Genomic DNA, 26,432 nt, shown 5'->3' on the forward strand with positions numbered 1-26,432 from the left:
GTGATTGCTTTGGACATTGGTCCCCTCAATGACAATCTGAACACATGGCATGTTGCAGCTTGGACCCCAAGTGATTACTTGTAATCATGTTGAGTTCGGGACATTGAAGCACAAACCACAGGAGAACTGAAATGTTACACAAATTGATATCAGTGTACTCTCCACTCTGGTTAATGGAGGTAGGACCTGAACTGGGTCCTCATCTGAGAATTGTATAACAAGTCCTTTCTCCACTAATGACATGCCTGCTTTAATAGCTTCATGCATTCCCTATGTAATAACAATTCTGAAACATCTATTCTTATGTCTGTATGTTGTACCATTCCTTTATTACTTCAACTAGAAGTTATGAAATAATTGCTAGCAGTCTGCAGTCAGGGTACAGAGGGGAGGTAACCAGTTGGAGGTGTGTACCGACACAGACTCTTTCTATCCAATCAGTGCTGCCATTTTCAGACTGTGGTACACCCCCCCCCCCCCCAACTGGTTACCACCCCTCTGTACCCTTACTGCAGACTGAGGTGGGGGTCCAACCACTGAGATTCCCACTGATCACAAGAATAGGAGCCTTGTTCCAGCTCCATAGAGATTAATGAAGACGCAGCTTGCTTACTTGACCGCTGTTCGATTTACAGTATATGAGGACACATGACACATATACACAGGACCCTAATTCAGACTCTTATGCAAAAACCCTCATGAGGATTTTAATGTATCTCAAATAGGATAAAGAGCGATTTAACAGTTCTGTTTTATAGATGTAAGTTTAGTGAGATCTTTCAGTAAAACATGGAGATAGTGTCATTGTGTCCGTTCTGGCATACTGTACTATAGCTTGGATTGTTCTGTTACATATAAAGTATGCGGTAATAAGATTTATAGTCAAAAGCTGTGATTCTAAGTAATGCTTTCTTCCAAAAGATTTTCTTCATGAAGGAGTTGTTGCGTTTTCAGCATTTTGTAACAGTCAATGGATGTTTTCACTTAGTGTAAGACGAAAAAGTTCTCTTTCATGTAGGAAAGTCAAGCTCTGCAAATGTTATTTTTTTTTGTAGAAAGAATTTAAGCACATTTATTCACAAAGTGATGGTAAGGATGTGCAGAATTAAAGATGTTTTTCGAGATTATAATATAGATGACCTGTCATCAGGATCATCAGGGGTCCAACTGGCTCTCTCACTGATCAGTTGTTTAAAGAGGAAGCGGCGCTAGTGTTGGCGGTGCAGAGTAATTACAAGTGTTTGTTCCATTCACGTAAATAAGATGATCACTTGTAATTATACTGTGCCGCCGCTGCAAATGAGACCACACGCAGTGTAATCTTGAAGAGGAAACAGTGCTCATAGGAGCGCCGTCCCCCTTTTCAACCAGCTGATCATTGGGGTTGTTGGAGGTCAGACCCCCAAATCAGATATTGATGACCTATCCTGAGGATAGGTCATCAATATGTATTAGCTGTACAACCCCATTAATCATGATTTTTCTTATTATCATACCCACCTGTAATGGCTAGGCATTTTCCCCCTTTATGTGAACATAGCAAGAGTGCAATGGATAACAAAGGATTTATAATTTGATGTGTGCTGTCTTGTAGAACTTGTATTTTAGGTCACTAGATAGATTATTCTTCCTAGGGAGAACCTGATAATATCAGCCCTTCTTCCATTTCCATAGTGAGATGATCCATACGTGCTTTTGTTCCTTTTCTGCACATTAAAATACTTGACCAATCCTTTTCTGGTGATGATTCTTTGTTGATGGTCAGTAGTCCCTTGCTGTTATAAGTAGATAAGCAGTTGTTATATGTAGTTATTGGGCAACTGGTGGCCAGTGATTTTCAGCAACCCATCAGTGGTTTCTAGGTGGTATGTTATTCATTGCAATTTGTGGTACAGTAACTGTGACATTCATATCTTGGTACTCTAATTTCTTGTGGGAAAAGTTATTGGTCATATCAGTAAGGCTTCCTACAGGTGTTTGTAAAGATGAGCATGCCCTGATTTCCATGTATGGAGTGGCTGGCGGAACATGCCCTGATCACCATGTATGCAGTTACTGGCGGAGCATGCCCTGACCTCCATGTATGGAGTGGCTGGCGGAACATGCCCTGATCACCATGTATGCAGTTACTGGCGGAGCATGCCCTGATCTCCATGTATGCAGTGACTGGCGGAGCATGCCTTGTTCTCCATGTATGCAGTGAATGGTGGAGCATGCCCTGATCTCCATGTATGCAGTGAATGGTCGAGCATGCCATTATCTCCATGTATGCAGTGAATGGTGGAGCATGTCCTGATCGCCATGAATGCAGTTACTGGCGGAGCATGCCCTGACCTCCATGTATGGAGTGGCTGGCGGAACATGCCCTGATCACCATGTATGCAGTTACTGGCGGAGTATGCCCTGATCTCCATGTATGCAGTGACTGGCGGAGCATGCCCTGATCTCCATGTATGCAGTGAATGGTCGAGCATGCCATGATCTCCATGTATGCAGTGGCTGGCAGAACATGCCCTGATCTCCATGTCTGCAGTGAATGGTGGAGCATTTCCTGATCCCCATGTATGCAGTGAATGGTGGAGCATGCCTGACCTCCATGTATGCAGTTCCTGGCAGAGCATGCCCTGATCTCCATGTATGCAGTGACTGGCGGAGCATGCCCTGATCTCCATGTGTGCAGTGAATGGTGGAGCATGCCCTGATCTCCATGTATGCAGTGAATGGTCGAGCATGCCATGATCTCCATGTATGCAGTGAATGGTGGAGAATGTCCTGATCGCCATGAATGCAGTGAATGCTGGAGCATGCCCTGACCTCCATGTATGCAGTGACTGGCGTAGCACGCCCTGATCTGCATGTATGCAGTGAATGGTGGAGCATACCCTGATCTCCATGTATGCAGTAAATGGTCTAGCATGCCATGATCTCCATGTATGCAGTGGCTGGCGGAACATGCCCTTATCTCCATGTCTGCAGTGAATGGTGGAGCATTTCCTGATCGCCATGTATGCAGTGAATGGTGGAGCATGCCTGACCTCCATGTATGCAGTGACTGGCAGAGCATGCCCTGATCTCCATGTATGCCCTGATCTCCATGTATGCAGTGGCTGGCGGAACATGCCCTGATTTCCATGTGTGCAATGAATGGTGTGGCATGCCCTGATCGCCATGTATCCAGTGAATGGTGGAGCATGCCCTGATCTCCATGTATGCAGTGAATGGTAGAGCATGCCCTGATCTCCATGTATGCAGTGACTGGCGGAATAAGCCCTGATTTCCATGTGTGCTCTGACCTCCATGTATGCAGTGACTGGCGGAGCACGCCCTGATCTCCATGTATGCAGTGAATGGTGGAGCATACCCTGTTCTCCATGTATGCAGTGAATGGTCGAGCATGATATGCAGTGAATGGTCGAGCATGCCCTGATCGCCATGTATGCAGTGAATGGTGGAGCATGCCCTGACCTCAATGTATGCAGTGACTGGCGGAGTATGCCCTGATCTCCATGTATTCAGTGAATGGTGGAGTATGCCCTGATCTCCATGCAGAGGCGTACATAGGAATCACTGGGCCCCATAGCAAAAATCTGAATTGGGCCCCTTAACCCCGCCCACTACCCACCATGGCCCCTCCCACTTCCTGACTTTGCTCCTCCCATGCCACACCCCCATTAAATAAATTTATACATGACCTACAGAAACTGTTAGGGGTTTCCTGGGGGTGACCTGTCACATGGGATATCTGCTGCAGCCTGCAGGTCTCCTTATTTGGGGTGCCATGTTAGGCTACTTTCACACTTGCGTTCGGGTCTCCGCTTGTGAGTTCTGTTTGAAGGCTCTCACAAGCGGCACCGAACGGATCCGTCCAGCCCTAATGCATTCTGAGTGGATGCGGATCCGCTCAGAATGCATCAGTATGGCTCTGTCTGTCCTCCGCTCAGCAGGCGGACACTTGAACGCTGCTTGCAGCGTTCGGGTGTCCGCCTGGCCGTGCGGAGGCAAACGGATCCGTCCAGACTTACAATGTAAGTCAATGGGGATGGATCCGTTTGAAGTTGACACAGTATGGCTCAATTTTCAAACGGATCTGTCCCCCATTGACTTTCAATGTAAAGTCAAAACGGATCCGTTTGCACTATCATGAACAAAAAAAAAAAATGTTGTTTTTTTTTGTTCATGTTAATGCAAACGGATCCGTTCTGAACGGATCTAAGCGTTTGCATTATAGGTGCGGATCCGTCTGTGCAGACACCAGACGGATCCGCTCTGAACGCAAGTGTGAAAGTAGCCTTAAAGGGAATCTGTCACTAGCAATTTACCCCCAATTTTTTTTTCATGAATCCATGTTTAACAGAGTACCTGTTTTCCATCTGTCTTGTTCTTTTGATTGTGAGTCTTGTCATGTCTTCAAAAAATCGATTCTTATGATATGTAAATGACGCTGTAAGGAGCCCAGAGGGGCGTTATTCTTTCTCCACGGTGCCCAGGAACGCCCCTCTGAAGTGCCGTGCCCGGCTAAGTTTGAAAACTAATAACGCCTCCAAGTTCATCTAAATCGCCTCCCAGAGGCGCGGCTAAGTGCTCAACACCCCCCTCCTCAGTGCCGCGCTCTGCGGCAAACACCCCGATCCTCCTCTCGCCGGCATCCCAAATCCCGCGCAGGCGCAGTGCCGTCAGTCATCTTATCATAGCGCAGGCAATCGCCGGCACTGCGCCTGCGCGGGATTTGGGATGCCAGCGAGAGGAGGATCGGATTTGGGAGGCGATTTAGATGAACTTGGAGGCGTTATTAGTTTTCAAATTTAGCCGGGCACGGCACTTCAGAGGGGCGTTCCTGGGCACAGTGGAGAAAGAATAACGCCCCTCTGGGCTCCTTACAGCGTCATTTACATATCATAAGAATCGATTTTTTGAAGAAATGACAAGGACTCACAATCCAAAGAACAAGACAGATGGAAAAAAGGTACTCATGGATCCATGTTTAATAAAGTACCTTTTTTCCATCTGTGTTCTTCTTTTCCATGTCAGTCTTGTCCTTTCTTCTAAAAATCGATTCTTGCTGTAAGGACTGGAGCCCAGAGGGGCGTTTTTCTTTCTCCACGGTGCCCAGGAACGGTGCCCCTCTGATTAGTGCCGTGCCCGCCTAAATATGAAAGCTACTAACGCCTCCATCATTTAGCTGAATCGCCTCCCAGAGGCGCGGCTAAGTCCTCAACACCCGCCCCCCTCCTCAGCGCCGCGCTCTACAAACACCCGATCCTCCTCTCGTCGGCGTCCCAAATCCCGCGCAGGCGCAGTGCCGGCGATTGCCTGCGCCTGCGCTCTGATAATACGGCTGAGGGCAACAGCTTCAACATCGTCACTGGGCTCGGCGCATGCCCAGTGACGATGTTGAAGCTGTTGCCCTCAGCCGTATTATCAGAGCGCAGGCGCAGGCAATCGCCGGCACTGCGCCTGCGCGGGATTTGGGACGCCGACGAGAGGAGGATCGGGTGTTTCAGAGCGCAGCGCTGAGGAGGGGGGCGGGTGTTGAGGACTTAGCCGCGCCTCTGGGAGGCGATTCAGCTAAACATGGGGGGGGGCCCTGGGGAGAAAAGCAGCAGCATAGCCGGCTGCAGGTCATCAGTGGGCGGGGCCTTATCTGCGCTACGGGCCCCCCAGTGCCGCGGGCCCCATAGCAGTGGCGTGGTCTGCCTCTATGGGCGGTACGCCACTGTCTCCATGTATGCAGTGGCTGGCGGAACATGCCCTGATTTCAATGTATGCAATGAAGGGTGGAGCATGCCCTGATCGCCATGTATGCAGTGAATGTTGGAGCATGCCCTGATCTCCATGTATGCAGTGAATGGTGGAGCATGCCCTGATCGCCATGTATGAAGTGACTGGCAGAACATGCCCTGATCTCCATGTATGCAGTGAATGGTGGAGCATGCCCTGATCGCCATGTATGAAGTGACTGGCAGAACATGCCCTGATCTCCATGTATGCAGTGGCTGGCGGAACATGCCCTGATTTCAATGTATGCAATGAAGGGTGGAGCATGCCCTGATCTCCATGTATGCAGTGACTGGCGGAGTATGCCCTGATCTCCATGTGTGCAGTGAATGGTGGAGCATGCCCTGATCTCCATGTATGCAGTGAATGGTGGAGCATGCCCTTATCTTCATGTATGCAGTGGCTGTCAGAACATACCCTAATCTCCATGTATGCAGCATACCCTGTTCTCTATGTATGCGGTGAATAGTTGAACGCAACTTGAACACTAGACCATAAGCATCTGGTTATGGTTTCAAGTGGGTGATCCAAATCTGCTGCACTTTAAGACTTTATATTACTGTGTCAATGCCACATACCTACATCCCATGACCCTTCTTTTATTATTTGTTCCTATTAAATCTTGTATCTCTTGTGGATAAAAAAAAGAATAGCATTGGTCCAAAATAATCTAGTTTTCACTGCCATGACCATTATCCTTATTATTTGCAAAAATAATAGTATAGCTTTCATGTATGCAAAGCAGCCAAAGCCATAGAACAACTGCCTACAGTTTGTTTGTTTTTAGCATTGCTTTCCCATTATGAAGCATCAATTTCCAATAAACTTGCATGCAAATGTTATTTTTCAAACTTTCCAGATATTGATGAATGTCAAGCAATTCCAGGACTCTGCCAAGGAGGAAACTGTATTAATACAGATGGATCTTATGAATGCAAGTGTCCTATTGGTCATAAGCAGAGTGAAACAACACAAAAGTGTGAAGGTAAGCCAGATAGATGCATCCATATGAAAGTCTTTCCATTTGCTGACTTGATTTATAATTTTGAATAATCATGCAAAAACACGCTGGTGAGTTTATTATAACCGGCTCTCCAAAACTATGGCTTCAAAAATGAGCAAAATAGGACTTTGTGACATGCAGCTCTCACCTCCTCGGACGAGCGGGCATTTATTGAGAACATATGGTTCTTTCCTAATAATTGCCTGAAAGGATCATATTTACCTGCTCCCTGCCACTTCAGTCCTCCTCACTGGCATGGGCATGGTTACCTGACTTCCTTCAGCCAACTGCTCGCTTTATAGTTGATTTGTCCACAAGAGACAGATGGAGATATGAGAGCCAGCGAGGAGGCCTGGAGCGGCAAGGAGAAGGTATGATCCTTTCAGTAGGGGAGGCAGGCTTCCAGCGCCTGTTAGAAATTATGGGTTCCTGGACAGCACCTTTAGGGCAGCTTTCACACAGTCAGTTCTCGGTGAGTAATTTCTATTAATCAGTGTGAACCAAAACCAGGGGTAGAGCCTACACAGAAATAAGGAATAATGGAAAGATTTGGACCTGTTCTCAGTTTTTTACCTGCACATAGTTTTGTCTGACAATCGCTGATTGAAATCACTGACGAAACACTGAGGGAAATCAGCCTTACTCCACAGTGTATCACAGTGTATGCAATGCCCAGTGCTGTCCTGCTATTTCCTATACCAAACTGCCGGTGGGCCCTCTGTGCAGAATAACTACCAGTGACCACAGTCAATATGTGTCAATTATATATGGGATGAAGGGAACGGGAAATCCAAGGGCAGACTGGGAGCTTAAAGTGGCTTTAAAAAAAAAACTAAAAGTGTCCCCAATGTTTTAGGTGGTTCCAAATTGACAGAAAGTGGGGCAACAAAAGTAGATGGGACCAATACAAACTTACCTGTCCGGGCTCCAGCAGCGAGATCTTCAACTTCAGCGCAACTGCACAGGGAGAGACTCACTGCTAAGCCACACCCCTAGTGACACAATAGCATCCTTAGCAACAGGATCCAATGCTCTTTCTCCCCACAACGGGTGTGTGCTGGAGGAGACCAGCGGTGGGATGATTGCTCTATCGCTGCTCTATTCCTGTGTGCTAGTGTTATGACTAATGGTTTGGTCATAATAAGGTGGTGATCCAGGGACTGAGCGCTCTATTTAAACCCCTTCCTGCCATAAAGCACTGCCCGTTATAGTCTTGTTTGGACTCACTAGCTAGGTTCCTGGTTTTTGGATTCATTTGGATTTGTTTGTGCTTTTGACCTCAGCTTGTCTTTTGACCACTTTCTGTCTCACGTGATTTGTACTGTGCAACCCATCTGGTATTTGATCTCAGCTTGTCTTTTGACTACTCTGTCTCATTTTTGTACTGTGTTGTCCACCTGGTTCTGACCCATTTTCATATGACTATTCCTTTTGCGTTGTTTTTGTTTCTTGGTGTTTGTCTTTGCACTTTAGTAACATAAGGACCATCGACCAGTTGCAGTCTTGGTACCTTTGCCTTGAACTGCAAGTAAGTAGGGAAAGTGTGCTGGGTTTCAGGTCAGGGCTCACTGTCCATGTCTGTCCCTATATCTAAGCATTACAATACCATAGTGCAGCACAGAGTACGATCCCACAGAACCAAATAGCACAGTGCAGCAAAATACCTCCTCAGAAGCTGTTTCTCTGTGGTGGCAATCAATAGCTGCCATGTTCTGTCCTCCTCCCCCAATTGTCTCTAATATAGCTATGAAGCAGGGGGCTTAGGATGTGAAATATGGGCCTGAACACCAAACCAGCCCTACCTTCAGCATGCTGCCTGGACTTACTCTAATAATGCAAAGAAAAAAACACAATCTCTCTAAAGCGCTCACCGAAATGTAGCTCAGCCTGCTACAACCACCTAGCTTTAAGTCCTTGGTAAATACATCAATGGCTGGCTTTAACAATATGTTTCTATATTTTATTCATAAAAAAAAATATATATACTCTAAAAATGACATCTTAAAATAACCATAAAATACACCAAATATACAGAAAAATAAAACTAATAATGAAAGACGCTTAATAGCAAATATTGTAGCAGCAAATTATAGTCCCTTTCTTGGTTCCTGTTGCGGAGCTCTCGCAATCATATGGAACCTATAATCAGATGTGGCCATTCTCATGCGACTTTTTATTGCCGTTTTTGTTTTAAAATCATGATTGTTATAATCCTTTCATACAATGTTCCTTTATAGTAATATATTAGAATCTTAGTCTCTCCTGTATTACAGCTTACTTGTGCCGTGCTTATGCCGTGCTGTTTGTATATTATTGGCTGCAATACTCTTAAAGTTAGTATCTCTTATCGGCATCCAGGCGTTTTCATACAGCACTCTGCACTGGTTTATACATACGTGGCTTTGCCCTTTATATACCTTATCTTCCGCAGCTGTCCAGTCTCAGCCTTGGAGTTTGTGCTCGTGTCGGCACCTTTTGTTGTAGTGCATGCAGGCTGTGATTATCGGGACTCCAACTTCTCCATGCACGATGTGCTGTTTCAATGGAGGGTCTTTTTGAGATCCAATCACCGCTAAACAAAGTTTTTGTTCACAAACGCGTTTCAAAACCGTCAAGTATGCCACCACCTGCTGGTTCAGGTTCTTCTCCAGATCTAGATGCTGCTGGTGAGTAGTTTGTTCACTAGGCAGGTTAAGAAAGCTGCTCATAGTCCACTCTAGATCCAAGCTGCTGCTGATGGAGCTGGTACTGCTCCTATCCCCCACCCTGCCACAGCAGCCATGGCAGTGGAATGAGAGCGCAAAGGGCCCCCCCAGTCAGACTTGCGAGAGGATGGACGATGGCGCAGATAAGCAGTAGCCAACTGACTACATAGGATGTCTCTATAGTAGTTTAGCTTGTTCTCCCTCTCAGCGAGTGTAAAAAAGGCCCCCATTTTGGACCGGTAGCGAGGGTCCAACAAGGTAAAGAGCCAGAAGTCAAACTCTGCCGAATGATGACAATGCGGCTGTCACTACCTAAGCAAGCGAGCATGTAGCGGGCCGTTAGAGAAAGTGACTCGGAGGGACTCCCTGCCTCCATCTCTATATACTGCCTCATTGTGCCTGGGCCTCATCTTCCTTTTCTCACTCTTGCTCCTCCAGCTGCTCCTGCTCCTCCTCTCCTGTCACCTGTGTAGAAAAACCACCCATTACACTAAACATTACTTGTGCTCCAATGTCTTCCTACTCCAGTTCAGCCCCCACAGGGCTCATGTGGCCTTGAGATGTGGGTGCCACGTCTCCAGTCCCCTGACCAGCCAGAAGTACTAGCATCTGTTCCAGGATATGAAGCAGTGGAATGATGTTGTTCATCCCGTAGTCCAGCCGAATGACAAATAACATGGCCTCCTAAAAATGCATGAGCAAATGGCAGATGTCACGCATGAGCTGCCACTGGGTAACATTGAAGTTACACAGGGGAGTATCCTGTCCGCCTGTATCATCAATAAATCGTTTATGGCTTCTCTCTGATCAGTCCAACATATGGACGGTGGAATTCCAACGGGCGGAAACGTCATATATCAGCCTATGTTGTTGTACCCCGTTCTACGGCTGCAGGTCAAGGAGGGTCTGCTTTGCGGTGTACAAGTGGCTGAAGTGCATGCAAAGTTTCCTGGCCATTTTTAGGATGTCTTGCAGATGGGTGTAAGACTTCAGGACCCGCTTGATGACCAGATTGAACATGTGCGCCATTCAGGGCGCATGGCTCAGCCTACCTTGACACAGTGCCGACACCATATTCTTCCCGCTGTCGGTCACCATGGTTCCGATTTTGAGTAGTCGCAGAGAAAGCCAGGATTCGATTTCTTGATAAAGGACACAGAGCAGTTCCTCCCCTGTGTGACTCCATTCGCCCAGGCAAACGAGGTGTAGAACTGCCTGACACCGCCGTGTCCTACACATGTGGTATGCTGGATGAGCAATGTGAATTGTCCCTGCAGTGGAGGCTGAGTACACGGTGGAGGATGGGGAGGCAGAGGCAGACATTGTCGCAGGACCAACGACATGAGAACGTGAAGGCAGAAGCGCCGTCACGTGGCCAAGTTGCTGGTTTGGCTGGGCAGGAACCACATTTACCCAGTGGGCCATAAAGGACATATATTCTCCTTGACCGTATTTACAGCTCCACACGTCGCCGCTGCCGTGCACTTTGGCAGACACCGACAGGCTCAAGGACTGGCCCACCTTCTGTTCTACATATTTGTGCAAGGCTGGTCATGCCTTTTTGGCAAAGAAATGACGGCTTAGGACTCTCCACCTTGGCTTGGCACAAGCCATAAGTTCTCTGAAAGGTGCAGAGCCCAGCACTTGGAAAGGGAGGGACTGCCGCACCAGCAACTTGGCCAGGAGCACATTCAGCTTCTGCGCCCTTGGATGAGTGCAGACATACTGTTTCTCGCTTCGGTGATCGATTGTTGACAAAATTACTGATGAGGAATAGGAGGATGAGGAGTAGGAGCATCAGGACCAGTGGATGATGGGAAGGACAGACAGCTCCCTTTGGCTGAGGTGGTGGAGCCTTGACTGCCTGAAATCGGGTGCGTTCCACTGGGTGATGCAGCAATTGCTGCGGCAGGCTAGACCACCACATTGGAGCCATGGTTTACCCAGGCCACTTTATGGTGACGCTGCACCCTGGCCACACTTCACCTTCTGCCACAAATTCAGTAAATGGCCATGTTCACCTGTCACGGAAGGTGTACAGAAACTAGAAGACGCAAAATGAAGATCCGACTGACTGGATCCAAAACTAAGGAACCAGAGGGTAAGCCCTGTAACAGACCTGGCACTCTCCCTTACTGCTCAGCCTATGCAAAAAATCTCTATGGTAGATGATTGCATATCCTCGTTCCTCGACTGTATGACACCTGAACACCCTATAATAGTGAGGGGACACGACCACCAGCTCCCTACACTTGATACAGAGGGAGTCAGGGTCACCTGGGATCCAGCAAACAGAAAAACACAAATGAATGAACAAAACTTATCTGTAGAAGACTCAGTAGTAGCATCCAGCATGCACACACTCCAGGAAGTTGTATAAACCGCAAAGTGATGCAGTATGGGAAGGGATTTAAAGGGATGCAATCAGTGCAACTACATGACAGCTGAGAGAGGCTAACGAGACGAGAAAACGAAAGCAAAACAAAAGGAACCTCAAGCAGGAGGTTCTGAAGAACGTCTGACAGAGCTTCTCAGATGTCTGGTGGTGACATCACCTCCTCCGGCTGCTTAACAAAAAACTGCCACACAGCCGAGTAGGTGATTTTACCCCCAACACTCCGTACTTACTGACTGCTACCGCCGCTGCCTCCGTGAACCCCTGCACCACTACTTTCCAGGAAGGTAGGCTCCTGTGAAGCAGGTGGTCTACCCAAGGCATGGTTGGCTCCAGATCTCCCACTTCTGCCACTTTGCTGACTCCCGGCCACGCTATTGACTTGTTGACCCTGCCACTACCTCACGCGCAAGCTGCCACCCTCTTCTAACGATGATGACGAAGCTCCTTCATCACCCAGTTCCCAATTGCGATTGGCTATATCATCATCCAGTACTATCTGCACATCACTGATGTCCTTCTAAATGGTCTCTGAGCCAGGAGCCTGACAACTAGCAACACCAGCTCTCACGCCACTCTCTTCATCACTACTTGCCCGCCTACCGGAGGAAGCGGCGGATGTCTCCTCCACATCTTGGCTGGCCAGTAGCTGCTGACTGTACTCTAGTAGCTCATCCTCGCTGTATAGTGGAGCTGAGCACACAGCATATTATACTTCTATGGCTGAGGGAACAGAAAATGACAGAGAAAGGTTGAAGACAGGTGAGGGCACAGGGCCTGCTCCAGGGCCATGCCAACTAAGGGTTGTGTCTTACAAACCCACTGACTCTTGGCTGGGGGTGTCTGATGTCGCTTGGGATGAAGTGGATGACTGAGTCAACCATTCAGGAACCGCTGGGTTGCTAGTCAAGACACGACCACTAGCTGACACTGGGAGCTCAGGCCTCTGGAAGTGACCCCTGCTGCCACGCTCCCTTACTCTTCTGCGACCTGTGCCTGCACCAGAAACATTTAGGCCTCTGCCCCTCCCCTGTGCAGGGCCTGTCACTTCTCTGTCTGACACACTGTTAGATCAAATAAGTAAATAAAAAGGAAATAAATACACCCCAAAATCATCTGAAATTTTGTCACCACACAACAGCTAATAAGCCCGTTCTTTTGGCCACTAATACACGCCAAAAAAGGCTTTAGAACATATAACTGCACCGCTGAATGGCAAATAATACTTTTTTTGCCACTAATACACGCCAAAAAGGGCTGTAATTTTCTCACTTCACCACACAACTGCAAATAATACATTTTTTTTGCCACTAATACACGCCAAAAAGCTTTAGAACATATAACTGCACCGCTGAAAGGCCAAAAAAGCTTTAGAACATATAACTGCACCCCTGAATGGCAAATGATACTTTTTTTTTGCCACTAATACATGCCAAAAAGGGCTGTAATTTTCTGACTTCACCACACAATGGCTAATAAGCCCTTTTTTCCCACTTATACATGCCAGAAAAGGCTTTAGAACATCTAACTGCACCGCTGAATGGCAAATAATACTTTTACTTGCCACTAATACAAGCTAATTTAGAACATATAACTGCACCATTGAATGGCAAATAATACTATTTTTTTGCAACTAATACATGCCACAAAAGGCTTTACAACATATAACTGTACCGCTGAATGACAAATAAGCCCTTTTTCCCCCACTAATACATGCCAAAAAGGCTTTAGAACTAGGGTTGAGCCACCCTGAACTGCAAAGTTCTGGTTCGTACCGAACTTTGCGAGTTCGGGTAACCGGACCCGAACCCGGACTTTTTCACTGAAGTTCGGTGTTCGGGTGATTTTATTATTTTCCATTATAACAGGTTTATAATGGAAAATAATAGCATTCTTAAGACAGAATGCTAAATAAAATGGCAATTAAGGGGTTAATTGATCACGCAGCCGGTATCCTCTTCTTTCTGCTGAATGAAGATAGAAGCACCTGCGGTGACGTCACCATGCTCACCACATGGTGAGCGCGGTGATATCATCGCAGATCCTTTTGCAGGTCCTACAGAAAGAAGAAAGAAGAGGATACAGGCTGCAGGATCAAGTGGATGAGGTGTTTTTTTAATTATTTTTAACCCCTCAATGGCCATTTTATTTAGCATTCTGTCTTAAGATTGTTATTATTTTCCGTTATAACTATGTTTGGGTCCCCATTGACTTTAATGGGGTTCGGGGTCAAGTTCGGGTCCCAAACCCGAACTTTGACCTGAAGTTTGGCCAAACCTGGCGAACCCGAACTTCCATGGTTCGCTAATCCCTATTTAGAACATATAACTGCACTGCACAAGAGCTAATAAGAAATATTTCCTAGTAATACATCCTGTTAATGGCTGTATCACACAGCACTTGCACCCGAATACAAAGAACGGTTTGCTGTAATTACAGAGGTATCATCTAACTGCAAACCTAAAAGCAGCAGTATAATGGCAATTTAGATCCCCAGTCAGTGCAGCAAGGTGTAATGGAATTGTTCCTATTACCCAGGCTGTACACTCCACTATTGAACCCTGTTCTGCTTCAATACTGTGGAATAATTCCTCCCTATCCTTTCCCTACACTTCTAATGCTCCTTCTCTGAACTTCTATTCAGCAAAATAAAACATTTCAAGTATTTCTTAGCACTCTCCCTAGCGCCCGCTGACGTCTCTTCCTGCACTAAGTACACTGGAAAAAGGCTGAATTCAAGATGGCTGAGGCTATTTACAGGACTGTGACATCACAAGGCTGGCTGGCAGCTGATTGGCTGCATGAATGGCATTGTGGGTGATCCCTCATTCCCAGAGTTCTTTGCTCCATGTCCCAACATGTGCAGTAGCCATTTTAGGAAAAATTGTAATTCGTTACTACGAAGCATGAAGAAATTCAAATGCAAATCAAATTTTTCCTGAAATTTGGATCGAATTCCACTTCGTCATCTTCGATTTGCTCATATCTAGTTGTAACCATGAAAACTGAGCAGTGTATAATGTGATAGAAAATTAATCCAGCCAGCAAACTAAGCAATATGGATAATAATAATATATTAGTAAATGCCTTGTATTAACTTTCTCTACATAATAAATGCCATTTGCTAAAGTGACAAAACCCTTTTAAGCTTCAATTACCACCAGTATCCAGCTGATTCTGCCACTTTGCTGGTAGTCAGAGTGGTCCAGTTCTACTCTGACTGCTCTGGTGCCTGGGCTTTGGCTCCAACTGAGCTACATACCTGGTTCCTGCACACATGAGCACACACTGGAGCAGAATTCTCATTCACTTTCTTTTAAAGCCTAAATCTCCTTCCCTGGCCATTCTGACCAAGGCGCTCAGCCTACAACAGCAACAAGCCTATTGTGAGGCTTGTTAGCGACTGTTAAATCTGCAGAATTTTTTTAAGTTATTATTAAATATATGAGCAAAAAACATCACCAAACATTTAAAATCATTTGAGATTTCCATAGTTTTTTTTATGTCAGTGATATATTTTTAACATTGTTTCACAGGGGAACGGTGTGTATTTTGTATTCATATTCCCTTAAATGAACTGTGTACTTCCGTTACTGAGTCAGATCTGGTGTATGAATTCAGCAAGTGTGGTCCAGGCCAGTACTCTGCAAACAGAACTGGTGTACACAGAAAACATGTCACTCTACTGGTGCCAGAAATTCCACATGAACACAGCTGAAATCTGTTAAGTGTTCAGGGTATGGAAATTATAACAAGTTCATTAGTTGCAGGAAGATTCTATTTTTGGGTCAACAAAGTTAAATGCTATCTTTCAAATCTTTGTTTCAATGTGTCTGTATTATTTATGCATATGCCACAGAGTCTTATTATAATATATACATTATAATGCACCTGCAGCCAGAGAAAAGCTAAGTGTTATTACAGTTTGCAGAAATCTTTGACCTGCACATGTTTTGTTGTAGAAGAATAGGAAAACCAACTAGCACCATCTATGGGTATTGGTGGCTGCTTTCTAATTTGCAGAGAAAAAAAAAAATGTCTCACAGTGATGAGCTGTTAGGACTCTTTCACACCTGCGTTCTTTTCTTCCGGCATAGAGTTCCGTCGTCGGGGCTCTATGCCGGAAGAATCCTGATCAGTTTTATCCTAATGCATTCTGAATGGAGAGAAATCCGTTCAGGATGCATCAGGATGTCTTCAGTTCAGGACCGGAACATTTTTGGCCGGAGAAAATACTGCAGCATGCTGCGCTTTTTGCTCCGGCCAAAAATCCTGAACACTTGCCACAAGGCCAGATCCGGAATTAATGCCCATTGAAAGGCATTGATCCGGATCCGGCCTTAAGCTAAACGTTGTTTCGGCGCATTGCCGGATCCGACGTTTAGCTTTTTCTGAATGGTTACCATGGCTGCCGGGACGCTAAAGTCCTGGCAGCCATGGTAAAGTGTAGTGAAGAGCGGGGGAGCAGTATACTTATCGTCCGTGCGGCTCCCGGGGCGCTCCAGAGTGACGTCAGGGCGCCCCACGCGCATGGATGACATGATTGCATGCGCATAGGGCGCTCTGACGTCATTCGGGAGCGCCGTACGGACTGTAAGTATACCGCTCCCCCGCTCCCCACTACTACTATGGCAACCAGGACTTTAATAGCGTCCTGGCTGCCATAGTAACACTGAACGCATTTTGAAGACGGATCCGTCTTCAAATGCTTTCAGTTCACTTGCGTTTTTCCAGATCCGGCGTGTAATTCCGGCAAGTGGAGTACACGCCGGATCCGGACAACGCAAGTGTGAAAGAGGCCTAAGCTGGCATTGTCACATAATGCAATTCTGCAAACCTGCAGGCAACTCCTCCAAATATTTTCTCAGGAGGAATGATGGCCATGCAAGTTATCTTTCATCCTAAATGAGCACCAGGGCACTATATCACTGGAACATTGGAGTTCTAAGAATGATCAACATATCCAGCAATACTTCTTGCAAGAATATGTGACCAGAGTGTGCAGTCTAATTCTTCTTAGGTCTACTTCACATTGAAGAAACTCTGACTACAGCTCAATCTGGTATATCCATGGGCATTTAGGAGATACAAACTGCAAGATCTACTTCCTGAATTCAACTTGAGACCAAGCACCCGATCTTCTGGCTTCTTGGATGACTTACTGTATATAAAGCAACAATTATCAATGACCATTACAGTTTGCACTTTATATTACCATTGTATATAAAGTGCAAGTGCTGACAAAAATTACAAGGAAGAGGCTCTCCGATAAAACCTGTATATTACATAAAGGAGGGCCTCATTCACATTGTGGTACAATTGTTCATGTAGTGGGACTCCTACACTCATAAAGCCTATGCACTAAGTGAAAGGGCTGCCAAAAATTACAAGGAATCGGCACTGCAATAAACCCTTTATTACACATAAAGGAGGGCATCATACACACCCTTGGTGACCCTCTAAAACATTTGGGGTGAGGGCCTGCTACAGACCTGACCATCTAAAGCATTAGGGGTGAGGATCTGCTGCTGAGATGATCATCTAAAAAATTAGGGGTGAGGGTCTGCTGCTGAGCTGACCATATAAAAAATTAGGGGTGAGGGTCTGCTGCTGAGCTGCCCATCTAAAAAATTTGGGGTGTGGGTCCGCTGCTGATCTGACCTTCTAAAACATTAGGGGTGAGGGTCTGCTGCTGATCTGAACTTCTAAAACATTAGGGGTGAGGGCCTGCTGCTGATCTGACCTTCTAAAATATTAGGGATGAGGGCCTGCTGCTGATCTGACCATGGAAAAAATTCTGGGCAAGAGTCTGCTGCTAAGCTGACCATCTAAAACATTAGGGGTAAGGGTCTCCTGCCGAGTTGACTCTCTAAAACATTAGGGGCGAGTGTCTGCTCCTGATCTGACCATGGAAAAAATTATGGGCTAGTGCCTGCTGCTGAGCTGACCATCGAAAACATTAGGGGTGAGGGTCTGCTGCTGAGCTGACCATCGAAAAAATTATGGTTGAGGGTCTGTTGCTGAGCTAACTCTCTAAAACATTAGGAGCGAGTGCCTGCTGATGATCTGACCTGGGCGAGAGGCCTGCTGCTGAGCTGACTATCAAAAAAATTATGGTTGAGGGCCTGCTGCTGAGCTGACCCTCTAAAACATTAGGAGTGAGGGCAGCTTAATGCAAATTTTGATATGATGGAGGAGGAGGAGGAGGACAAGAAAAGTAGGATTGAACCAATACACCATAAAAGCCACATTTAAAGTGTCTTTATGTTCAGCCTCTTTCCTCTGGTGAAGTAGAGAAGTCAGGGCCAATCCAGGCCTTGCTCATTTTTATAAGAGTCAATCGTTCAGCATTTTCAGTTGACATGCGGATGCGCTTATCAGTTATTATGGCCCCAGCAGCACTAAATACCCGCTCTGACAAAACACTCGCGGCCAGCTTGGACACGCAATAGTTGTAAGGCACAGAGGGATCATTGAGGATGCAGGCAAGGTCTGCTACGTACTCCTTCACCATCTTCCAAAATGTTTCCCTCCTTGTGAAGGTAGGTCGCGCATCAGAGTGAGGGTGCTGGCGGGGTGTCATGAAACCCCGGAGAATGTTGCCCTGCCTCTGTTGGAACTGCTGTGTGTTCCCCTCGTCTCCCCTCCTAGGTTGCCCAAGGAACTACGTTCTCTGCCGCCAGCGTTGTCAGCTGGAAATTTCTCAAGCAATATTTCCACAAGGACCTTCTGGTATTGCACCATTTTGCTAGTCTTCTCCACCACCGGAATGAGAGATGAGAAGTTCTCTTCGTAGTGGGGGTCGAGATGCATAAACAATCAGTAATCGATGTTCGGCCAAAATGCATACAAATCGAGGGTTTCAGGAAAGGCAGCATAACATAAACTCAGCCATGTGTGCCAGAGTCCCAACAGACAAGACTTCACTGTCCTCATCAGGAGGATGACTCTCAATCTCCTCATCCTCCGTCTTCTGCCAATACACGCTGAACCGATGGAATAAACCTGCTATGGGTACTACCATCTGTAGCGGAGGCAACCGTCTCCTGCTCCTCCTCCTCCTCCGCATCCTCATCCAATTTGCGCTGAGAAGACGAAATGAGGGTGGTCTGGCTATTACTCTGTGTACTGTCTTCCCCTATTTCCACCTCTTCCACATGCAAAGTGTCCACCTTCATTGTGAGCATCGAGCGTTTCAGTAGACACAGAAGTGGGATGGTTACGCTGATAATAGCGACATCGTCGCTCACCATCTCTGTTGATTCCTCAAAGTTGTGTAAAACCTCACAGAGATCAGAAATCCATGCCTACTCGTCGCTGGAGAAGAGAGGCAGCTGACTGGAAAGGCAACGACCATGTTGCTGCTGGTATTCCACTATTGCCCTCTGCTGCTCACAAAGCCTGGCCAACATGTGGAATGTGGAGTTCAAACCCGTGCTCATGTCGCATAACAGTTAGTGAGCTGGCACCTTCACCAGTAGCTCAGGCAAATTGGGGTAGGTTTTGAGAAACCACTGAACCACTAAGTTTAACACGTGGGCTAGGCATGGTATGTGTGTGAGCTTGCCGACTTCCAAAACCGCCACCAAGTTACGGCTATTATCAGACACAACCATGCCTGGTTGTAGGTTGAGTGGCAAGAGCCACAGCTCTGTCTGATCCCTTATACTCTACCACAGCTCTTTTGCGGTGTGCTGTTTGTCACCTAAGCAAATAAGTTTCAGCAGACCTGTTGCTGCTTCCCCACTGCAGTGCTACACTGCTTCCAACTACTGACTGATGGATGACTGGTGCTGCAAGATGAAGTGTAGGAGGCGGTGGAGGAAGAGAAGGCAGGGTTCAGCCACTAATGTAGGTGGTGGTGAAAATCCTGATGGAAGTAGGGCCCACAATCCTTGGCGTCGGTAGCACCTGTGCCATCCCATGTCCCTGTGCCATCCCTTGTCCATGTGTCAATCGTTAAGTGGACCTTCTCAATAACTGTGTTGGTCAAGGCACGGGTGAGGTAACGAGACACATCCTGGTGTATGGCAGGGGCGGTACACCAGGCAAAATAGTGGCAGCTGGGGACTGAGTAATAAAGGAGAGCCACTGCCATTAGGCTGTGGAAATTCTCAGTGTCCTCAAGCCTAAATGGCAACATTTCCAGGGCCAGCAATTTGATAAGGTGCGCATTTAGTGCTATGGCCTGTGGGTGGTTGGCTGGGCATTTGCGCTTTTGTTCAAAGGCCTGGGGTATAGACATCTGTACACTGTGCTGGGACACAGAAGTGGATGTGCTAGCTGATGGTGCTTGTGAAAGTCCAGGTGCAGGGCGGGAGGCATCAGGGCCTGCGTCTTGGACAGGGGATTGGCCAGCACAGAACACAGGGGAAGAGGAGGCAGTGGTGTGACGCGCAGACACTGATTGTGGACCCAGGCATTCGGCCCACCTATTAGGGTGCTTTGGTGCCATATGGCGGATAATGCTGGTGGTGGTGAGGTTGCTAGTGTTCACGCCCCTACTCATTTTCGTACGGCACAGGTTGCAAATGACAATTGTTTTCTCATCCACACTTTCATCAAAAAATCGCCAGACTGCGAAACACCTACCCCTTGGCAAGGGAGAATTTCGCAAGAGGGTGTGCAGGGGAACAGTTGCGGGCCTGATTGGTGCGTCACTACTTCTCCCTTTTGCCACCCAACTGCCTCTTCCAGCCTGTTGCAGTGCACCTCTGTACTGCTGACCTTGCTCGGCTTTCCACCTTCCCAGGTTGGGTCAGTGATTTTATCGTCCACCATCTTCTCTTCCACTTCCTCACTCTGGTCATCCTCCTGACATTGACCTAACAACAGCCTCACTTATTGAAAACTGTGTCTCGTCCTTATCATCAACCTCTTGAGACTCTAATTGCAGTTGACTTATTGGCAACTGTGTCTCATCATTATCATCCACCTTGTAAAACACTAATTGCCCTTCCCCACCGCCATCTTCTTCTGACTGTGGATGCTCAAGAGTTTGGGAATCAGGGCACAAGAACTCCTCATGTCCCTCTTCAAGCAGGCTTGGCGAGAGGCCCAAATTTAGGAGCGGCGATGAAAAGAGCTCCTCGGAATATCTTAATGTGTGGGATCACCTTTTTGCAAAGACTCTCCATGGTGGGAGAAAGGAGCATCAGGGCATGGATTCTATTCACCAGACTCTTGGCTACTGAGACTGGACTTTGTGGAAGACAGAGTGGTGCTTAACCAACTGGAAGCATTATCTGCTGCAATCCAACCGACCACCTGGTCGCAATAGTATGACTTTGAGTGTGGTGTGGTGTTCCACCCTGCAAATCTTGTTTTAATATTCTAAAACAAGAATATATAGCCATATAGCGAATATTTGTAAAATACACATACAGACTGCAATTTAGCTAATATAATGCTATAGTATTTTTTTTATAGTGTACATTTTTTCCAAATCTGAACTTCAGAAAAGACAAAAAAATTAGACTATAAAAAAAAGATTAAAGCACTATATTAGCTAAATTGCAGTCTATATGTGCATTTTACGAATATTCGCTATATTGCTATAACTTCGTTTTTTAGAATATTCGTAATATTCTAAAACAAGAATATATAGCAATATAGCGAATATTTGCAAAATACACATACAGACTGCAATTTAGCTAATATAATGCTATAGTATTTTTTTTAATAGTGTAAATTATTTCCAAATCTGAACTTCAGAAAAGACAAAACAATTCGACTATAAAAAAAGATTAAAGCACTATATTAGCTAAATTGCAGTCTATATGTGTATTTTACGAATATTCGCTATATTGCTATAACTTAGATTTTTAGAATATTCATAATATTCTAAAACAAGTATATATAGCAATATAGCGAATATTCGTAAAATACACATATTAGCCATAGCCATAGCCAACCAATAGGAAAGTTGCCTTATACAGTTAAAAGTCGCATTACACGAATAATTAAATTGCATATTATTCGCGATAAATAGAATAATGACGAATATTCAATTTAGACGAATATGAGACAAATATTCAATCGAATATTTGCAAAATATCACTAAATCGAATATGGCACCTCCCACTCATCACTAGAAATGAAGCACAGGTAATGTCGCTGCCAATAACATTTTTTTATTGAATGTCACTGATATTTAGGATGGGCAAACGTTATACAGGAGATGTGGGGCAGGTAATGTTGCTGCCACCAGCGGCGACAAAATTACACTGAATGTCACTGATATTTCGGATGTGCTAACGTTATTCTGGAGATGTAGCGCAGGCAATGTCGCTGCGGTAATGCAGCGGCCAAACAATTGCACGCAATTTAGCACAGGTTGCGCTAAAAATATATATTGCTGCCAGATGCACATACAATAGTCCTTAAAAGGACTTTTGGGTCTCTGCAATAGCATGCAATTTAGCGCAGGTTGCGCTAAAAATATATATTGCTGCCAGACACAACAATAGTCTACATCAATTCCCTACACTATCTGTCCCTTCTAGAGCACAGCTGTCCCTGACTAATACTGAGCCGGACCACGTCTCATCGGGTGCTTTAGAGCACCCTATGACGCGTTCCGGCCAGCCAATTACTGTAATGCCAGTAACTAACATGACTACGGCATTACAGTGAGTGGCAGTACTTACCTGCATGTTTATTGGCTACGTTGCAGCCAACAAACGTGCGGGGAGGAGACTCGAGCATCGCGCTCGAGCACATGTGGTATTCAGCCAAACACCGCGATGTGCCGAGCATCGCGATGCTCGAGCCGAACTGGTCTTCGGCCGAGCATGCTCGATCAACACTAATTGTGAGGCCTCTAACAGCAGCACAGTAAAAGGGAAAGGCAAGCAGACAGCAAAGCATTCTTCAAACTAACTGTGTATGATCTATATACAAACTCTTCTAAAATGCAATTAGAGGTTCTTAGCAGATCTGTTTTTGATCAAGAAGTATTTGGGCCTATCCACCAACAGCAAGGTGACCTCGATACGGATGGGTACCTAATTCTAAACCTGTTTCTATGCTGTTCAGGGTTTTTTCCTTTCAAGGAGAGCTGAACCCTTAAAATCACGGCTACCATTAATATCTCTCAGGTTGAGCAGGCAATGACCTGTTGCATCACTCTGCGCCAGCAAACCTTCCATGGTCAGCTATATACACTCACCTAAATAATTATTAGGAACACCATACTAATACGGTGTTGGACCCCCCTTTGCCTTCCGAACTGCCTTAATTCTACGTGGCATTGATTCAACAAGGTGCTGATAGCATTCTTTAGAAATGTTGGCCCATATTGATAGGATTGCATCTCGCAGTTGATGGAGATTTGAGGGATGCACATCCAGGGCAGGAAGCTCCCGTTCCACCACATCCCAAAGATGCTCTATTGGGTTGAGATCTGGTGACTGTGGGGGCCATTTTAGTACAGTAAACTCATTGTCATGTTCAAGAAACCAATTTGAAATGATTCGAGCATTGTGACATGGTGCATTATCCTGCTGGAAGTAGCCATCAGAGGATGGGTACATGTTGGTCATGAAGGGATGGACATGGTCAGAAACAATGCTCAGGTAGCCCATGGCATTTGGACAATGGCACTAAGGGGCCTAAAGTGTGCCCAGAAAACATCCCCCACACCAATACACCACCACCAGCCTGCACAGTGGTAACAAGGCATGATGGATACATGTTCTCATTCTGTTTACGCCAAATTCGACTCTACCATTTGAATGTCTCAACAGAAATCGAGACTCATTAGAACAGGCAACATTTTTCCAGTCTTCAACAGTCCAATTTTGGTGAGCTCGTGCAAATTGTAGCCTCTTTTTCCTATTTGTAGTGGAGATGAGTGGTACCCGGTGGGGTCTTCTGCTGTTGTAGCCCACCTTTCTTTCCCATTCTGACATTCAGTTTGGAGTTCAGGAGATTGTCTTGACCAGGACAACAACTCTACATGCATTGAAGCAACTGCCATGTGATTGGTTGACTAGATAATCGCATTAATGAGAAATAGAACAGGTGTTCCTAATAATTCTTTAGGGGAGTGTATATCACCAAATATTTTTTTTTTAAGGCTGTGAAGGGGTTAATGATATCACTCTAACTGCAGCACAGAATGAAGCAGTGCTTCTAATAGAGTGTGCTCAAAGGATTGCAGTATCAATACCTGCTTACTTCATTGCAAACAAGATCCATCATCTTATCATGTTAGCTGAGGCCTTTCTGTAGGGTGGTCTCAATCTGATAAATAAGTTTGATATATCATGTTTGTAATGGTTAGATAAGTCAAGATATTCTTGCAAAATCTTGACCATCCTGTACAGATGTTAGTGAGTGCCAGTGCTAAATGTTGATGATATTCTGGATGTTCCCCAGATTTGGCTATCGGGTGCGATATGTATTGTGGTATACACACTCGTCATTATTTAGGACCTCCTAGTGCTGTGAAAGGAGTATCAGATATGAGTGCTCTATTCCATTCATCACGGACAGGCTGGGTTGGGGGCTGTTGCTTATTTGGTTATGGAACTCAATGTATCTAGTTTCTATGGGTGGCCTTCATAGACTTGTATAGGACCCCAAGGATATAGCATCTAACGTATTCTTACTTTTACAAACTATATATAGATAATATACATTTAATCAAATATGTCATCGCTTGACCTTATGCTGTTTTCCAGAAGAATGAGGTATATTGCTGTTGTTAAATATTCTGGATATGATTTATGAATACCAGTTTACATTGAATTAATTCAGTGAGTTGTGGTTACAATAGATGCTCACTGGTTCCATAGACTACGATGCAAGTGCTATAAATGGAATCGTGAGACTCAGGTACAGAATTTCAGGCATGCGCAGTAGTTTATAGTGTGCACCAAGACTGAAGGACTAGGATGTTTAATGATCTCTTTGACTATGGTATGGAAGTGAGGATGAAGATATTGTGATTTTGCCTATATCAGATTATAATGACATCACTGGACATGCACAGTACCTTGGAGCACACTCCGATTATAGAGGATTGGCACCACGGTGGTATGTTGGTGATCATGAGTCATATGTACTCTGAGCCTGACCACCTAAGCATGATAATATTGCTCATGTGATATGAAGTAGTTAGATGATAAATTTAATATTACCTCTGTATAACTGCTATACAGAATGATATCAGTTTATGGTGGGAGTTGATTGGTTAGTTAATTATTCCCCTTGTCCTATATATACCTCTGTATGCACGTGTTTGTTATATTGTTCACAAAGACCCTTTAGGTCAAAACTCAAAATGTTGCATGTACCCTAAATAAAGAAGACTTTTTGAGTATACTGGGTGCTGTCACTCTTGGTTTTTTGGACTTGCTGGTTTTGGATTTGAGATTGTCCAGAAATTGGAATTTGCATCCGGCAGAGTATACGCTGCATAGGACAGTGCAGCTGGACGGCTGTTTGTAGGTAATCAGGCAAAGTGAAGGGTCACTGAGGTCACTACTGAGGTCTCACTTTATAGGTGCCTCCTTGATGTGGGCTGTCTTTTCCTTACCCTTAACACAATGTGAACACCTCTTTTAGGAAGACACATTTTCAATTGAACCAGTGATAGTTCTGCTATCCTCACTACCAAGCCCTGAGCCATACACCAAGCTACCTTAATGCCCTTCCTGAGGAAGCTACTCGGGATACTCGGGAAGGCTAATATGGGTTCTACTTCTCAAATTGCAAAATATTTGGGAAAGGGAGCCCAAGAGACTTCTACTCCTTTCTTTGGTAAATCTTGATGGTGTATAAAGCAAGACTTGACTGAAATGTATTTCCTAGAAATTTCAAGGTAGCTTCTTATTCAAGGAGATGAGAGCAGATTCCTATTGCATCAATCATGGTACTCTGCAATGCTAGCTTTATATCTGACACCAGATCTAGGCTTGAGGGTATGATTAATCAAATCATTGGTGTTGTCTGACACACCTTGGAATGAGAGAAGCCAACCAGTGCTGCTTATCCGCATTGTGGTTACTGGGAGAGAAGGTCCGGTCAATCCCTGAAACAATCTACTATCCAAATCAGGGAACCTTGCAGGCCCTGATTAACTTTTTACAGTTTTGATTTTCTTTATTTCATTCATCCCAGAGCTTAGGTAGGGGGGATGAGCGAAGGAAAAAGAAAAAATTTGAAAGAAATTAAGGAAACGAGATAGGAGCTTTTCATGGAAAATCAAATTTTTTTTTGTACAAGAGGAGGTTATATGCCTATTTCCAGGGGACTGAGAGCAACTTTGGTTCGTAACGAATAGATTCGGACCCAAACCGAACTATTTTTAAAACTCAGCGAATTCGAAACAAACCAAATCTTGGAAGATTCGCTCATCTATATTCTTGGAACTTGTTCAATCTGAAAATGTGGTCCTTAGATCAGAAAAGGTTGTGCTTCACTGTCTTACACTATTGCTCACTTTAGTGATTTTCTAAGTTTACTATCACTAATGAGCATGTTTATGTATTTGTTCCATAAAGAAAGACCCTTCAAATCTTTGTAATGTAAAGCGTATGGATGCTGT

The 26,432-nt window shown here is 45.4% G+C and overlaps 1 protein-coding gene across 1 annotated transcript in view; it reads left to right on the forward strand.

Annotated features, from left to right (window-relative positions):
- FBN2 (fibrillin 2) overlaps window positions 1–26,432 on the forward strand; it is a 340,887-nt gene that overhangs the window by 131,910 nt on the left and 182,545 nt on the right. Inside the window, exon 7 of the mRNA XM_044275860.1 lies at window positions 6,635–6,760. Within this exon, the coding sequence (XP_044131795.1) occupies window positions 6,635–6,760 (126 nt within the window). The remainder of the gene's footprint in view (window positions 1–6,634; window positions 6,761–26,432) is intronic.

This window comes from Bufo gargarizans, chromosome 1 (genome assembly GCF_014858855.1).
Source record: "Bufo gargarizans isolate SCDJY-AF-19 chromosome 1, ASM1485885v1, whole genome shotgun sequence".
Lineage (NCBI taxonomy): Eukaryota > Metazoa > Chordata > Amphibia > Anura > Bufonidae > Bufo > Bufo gargarizans.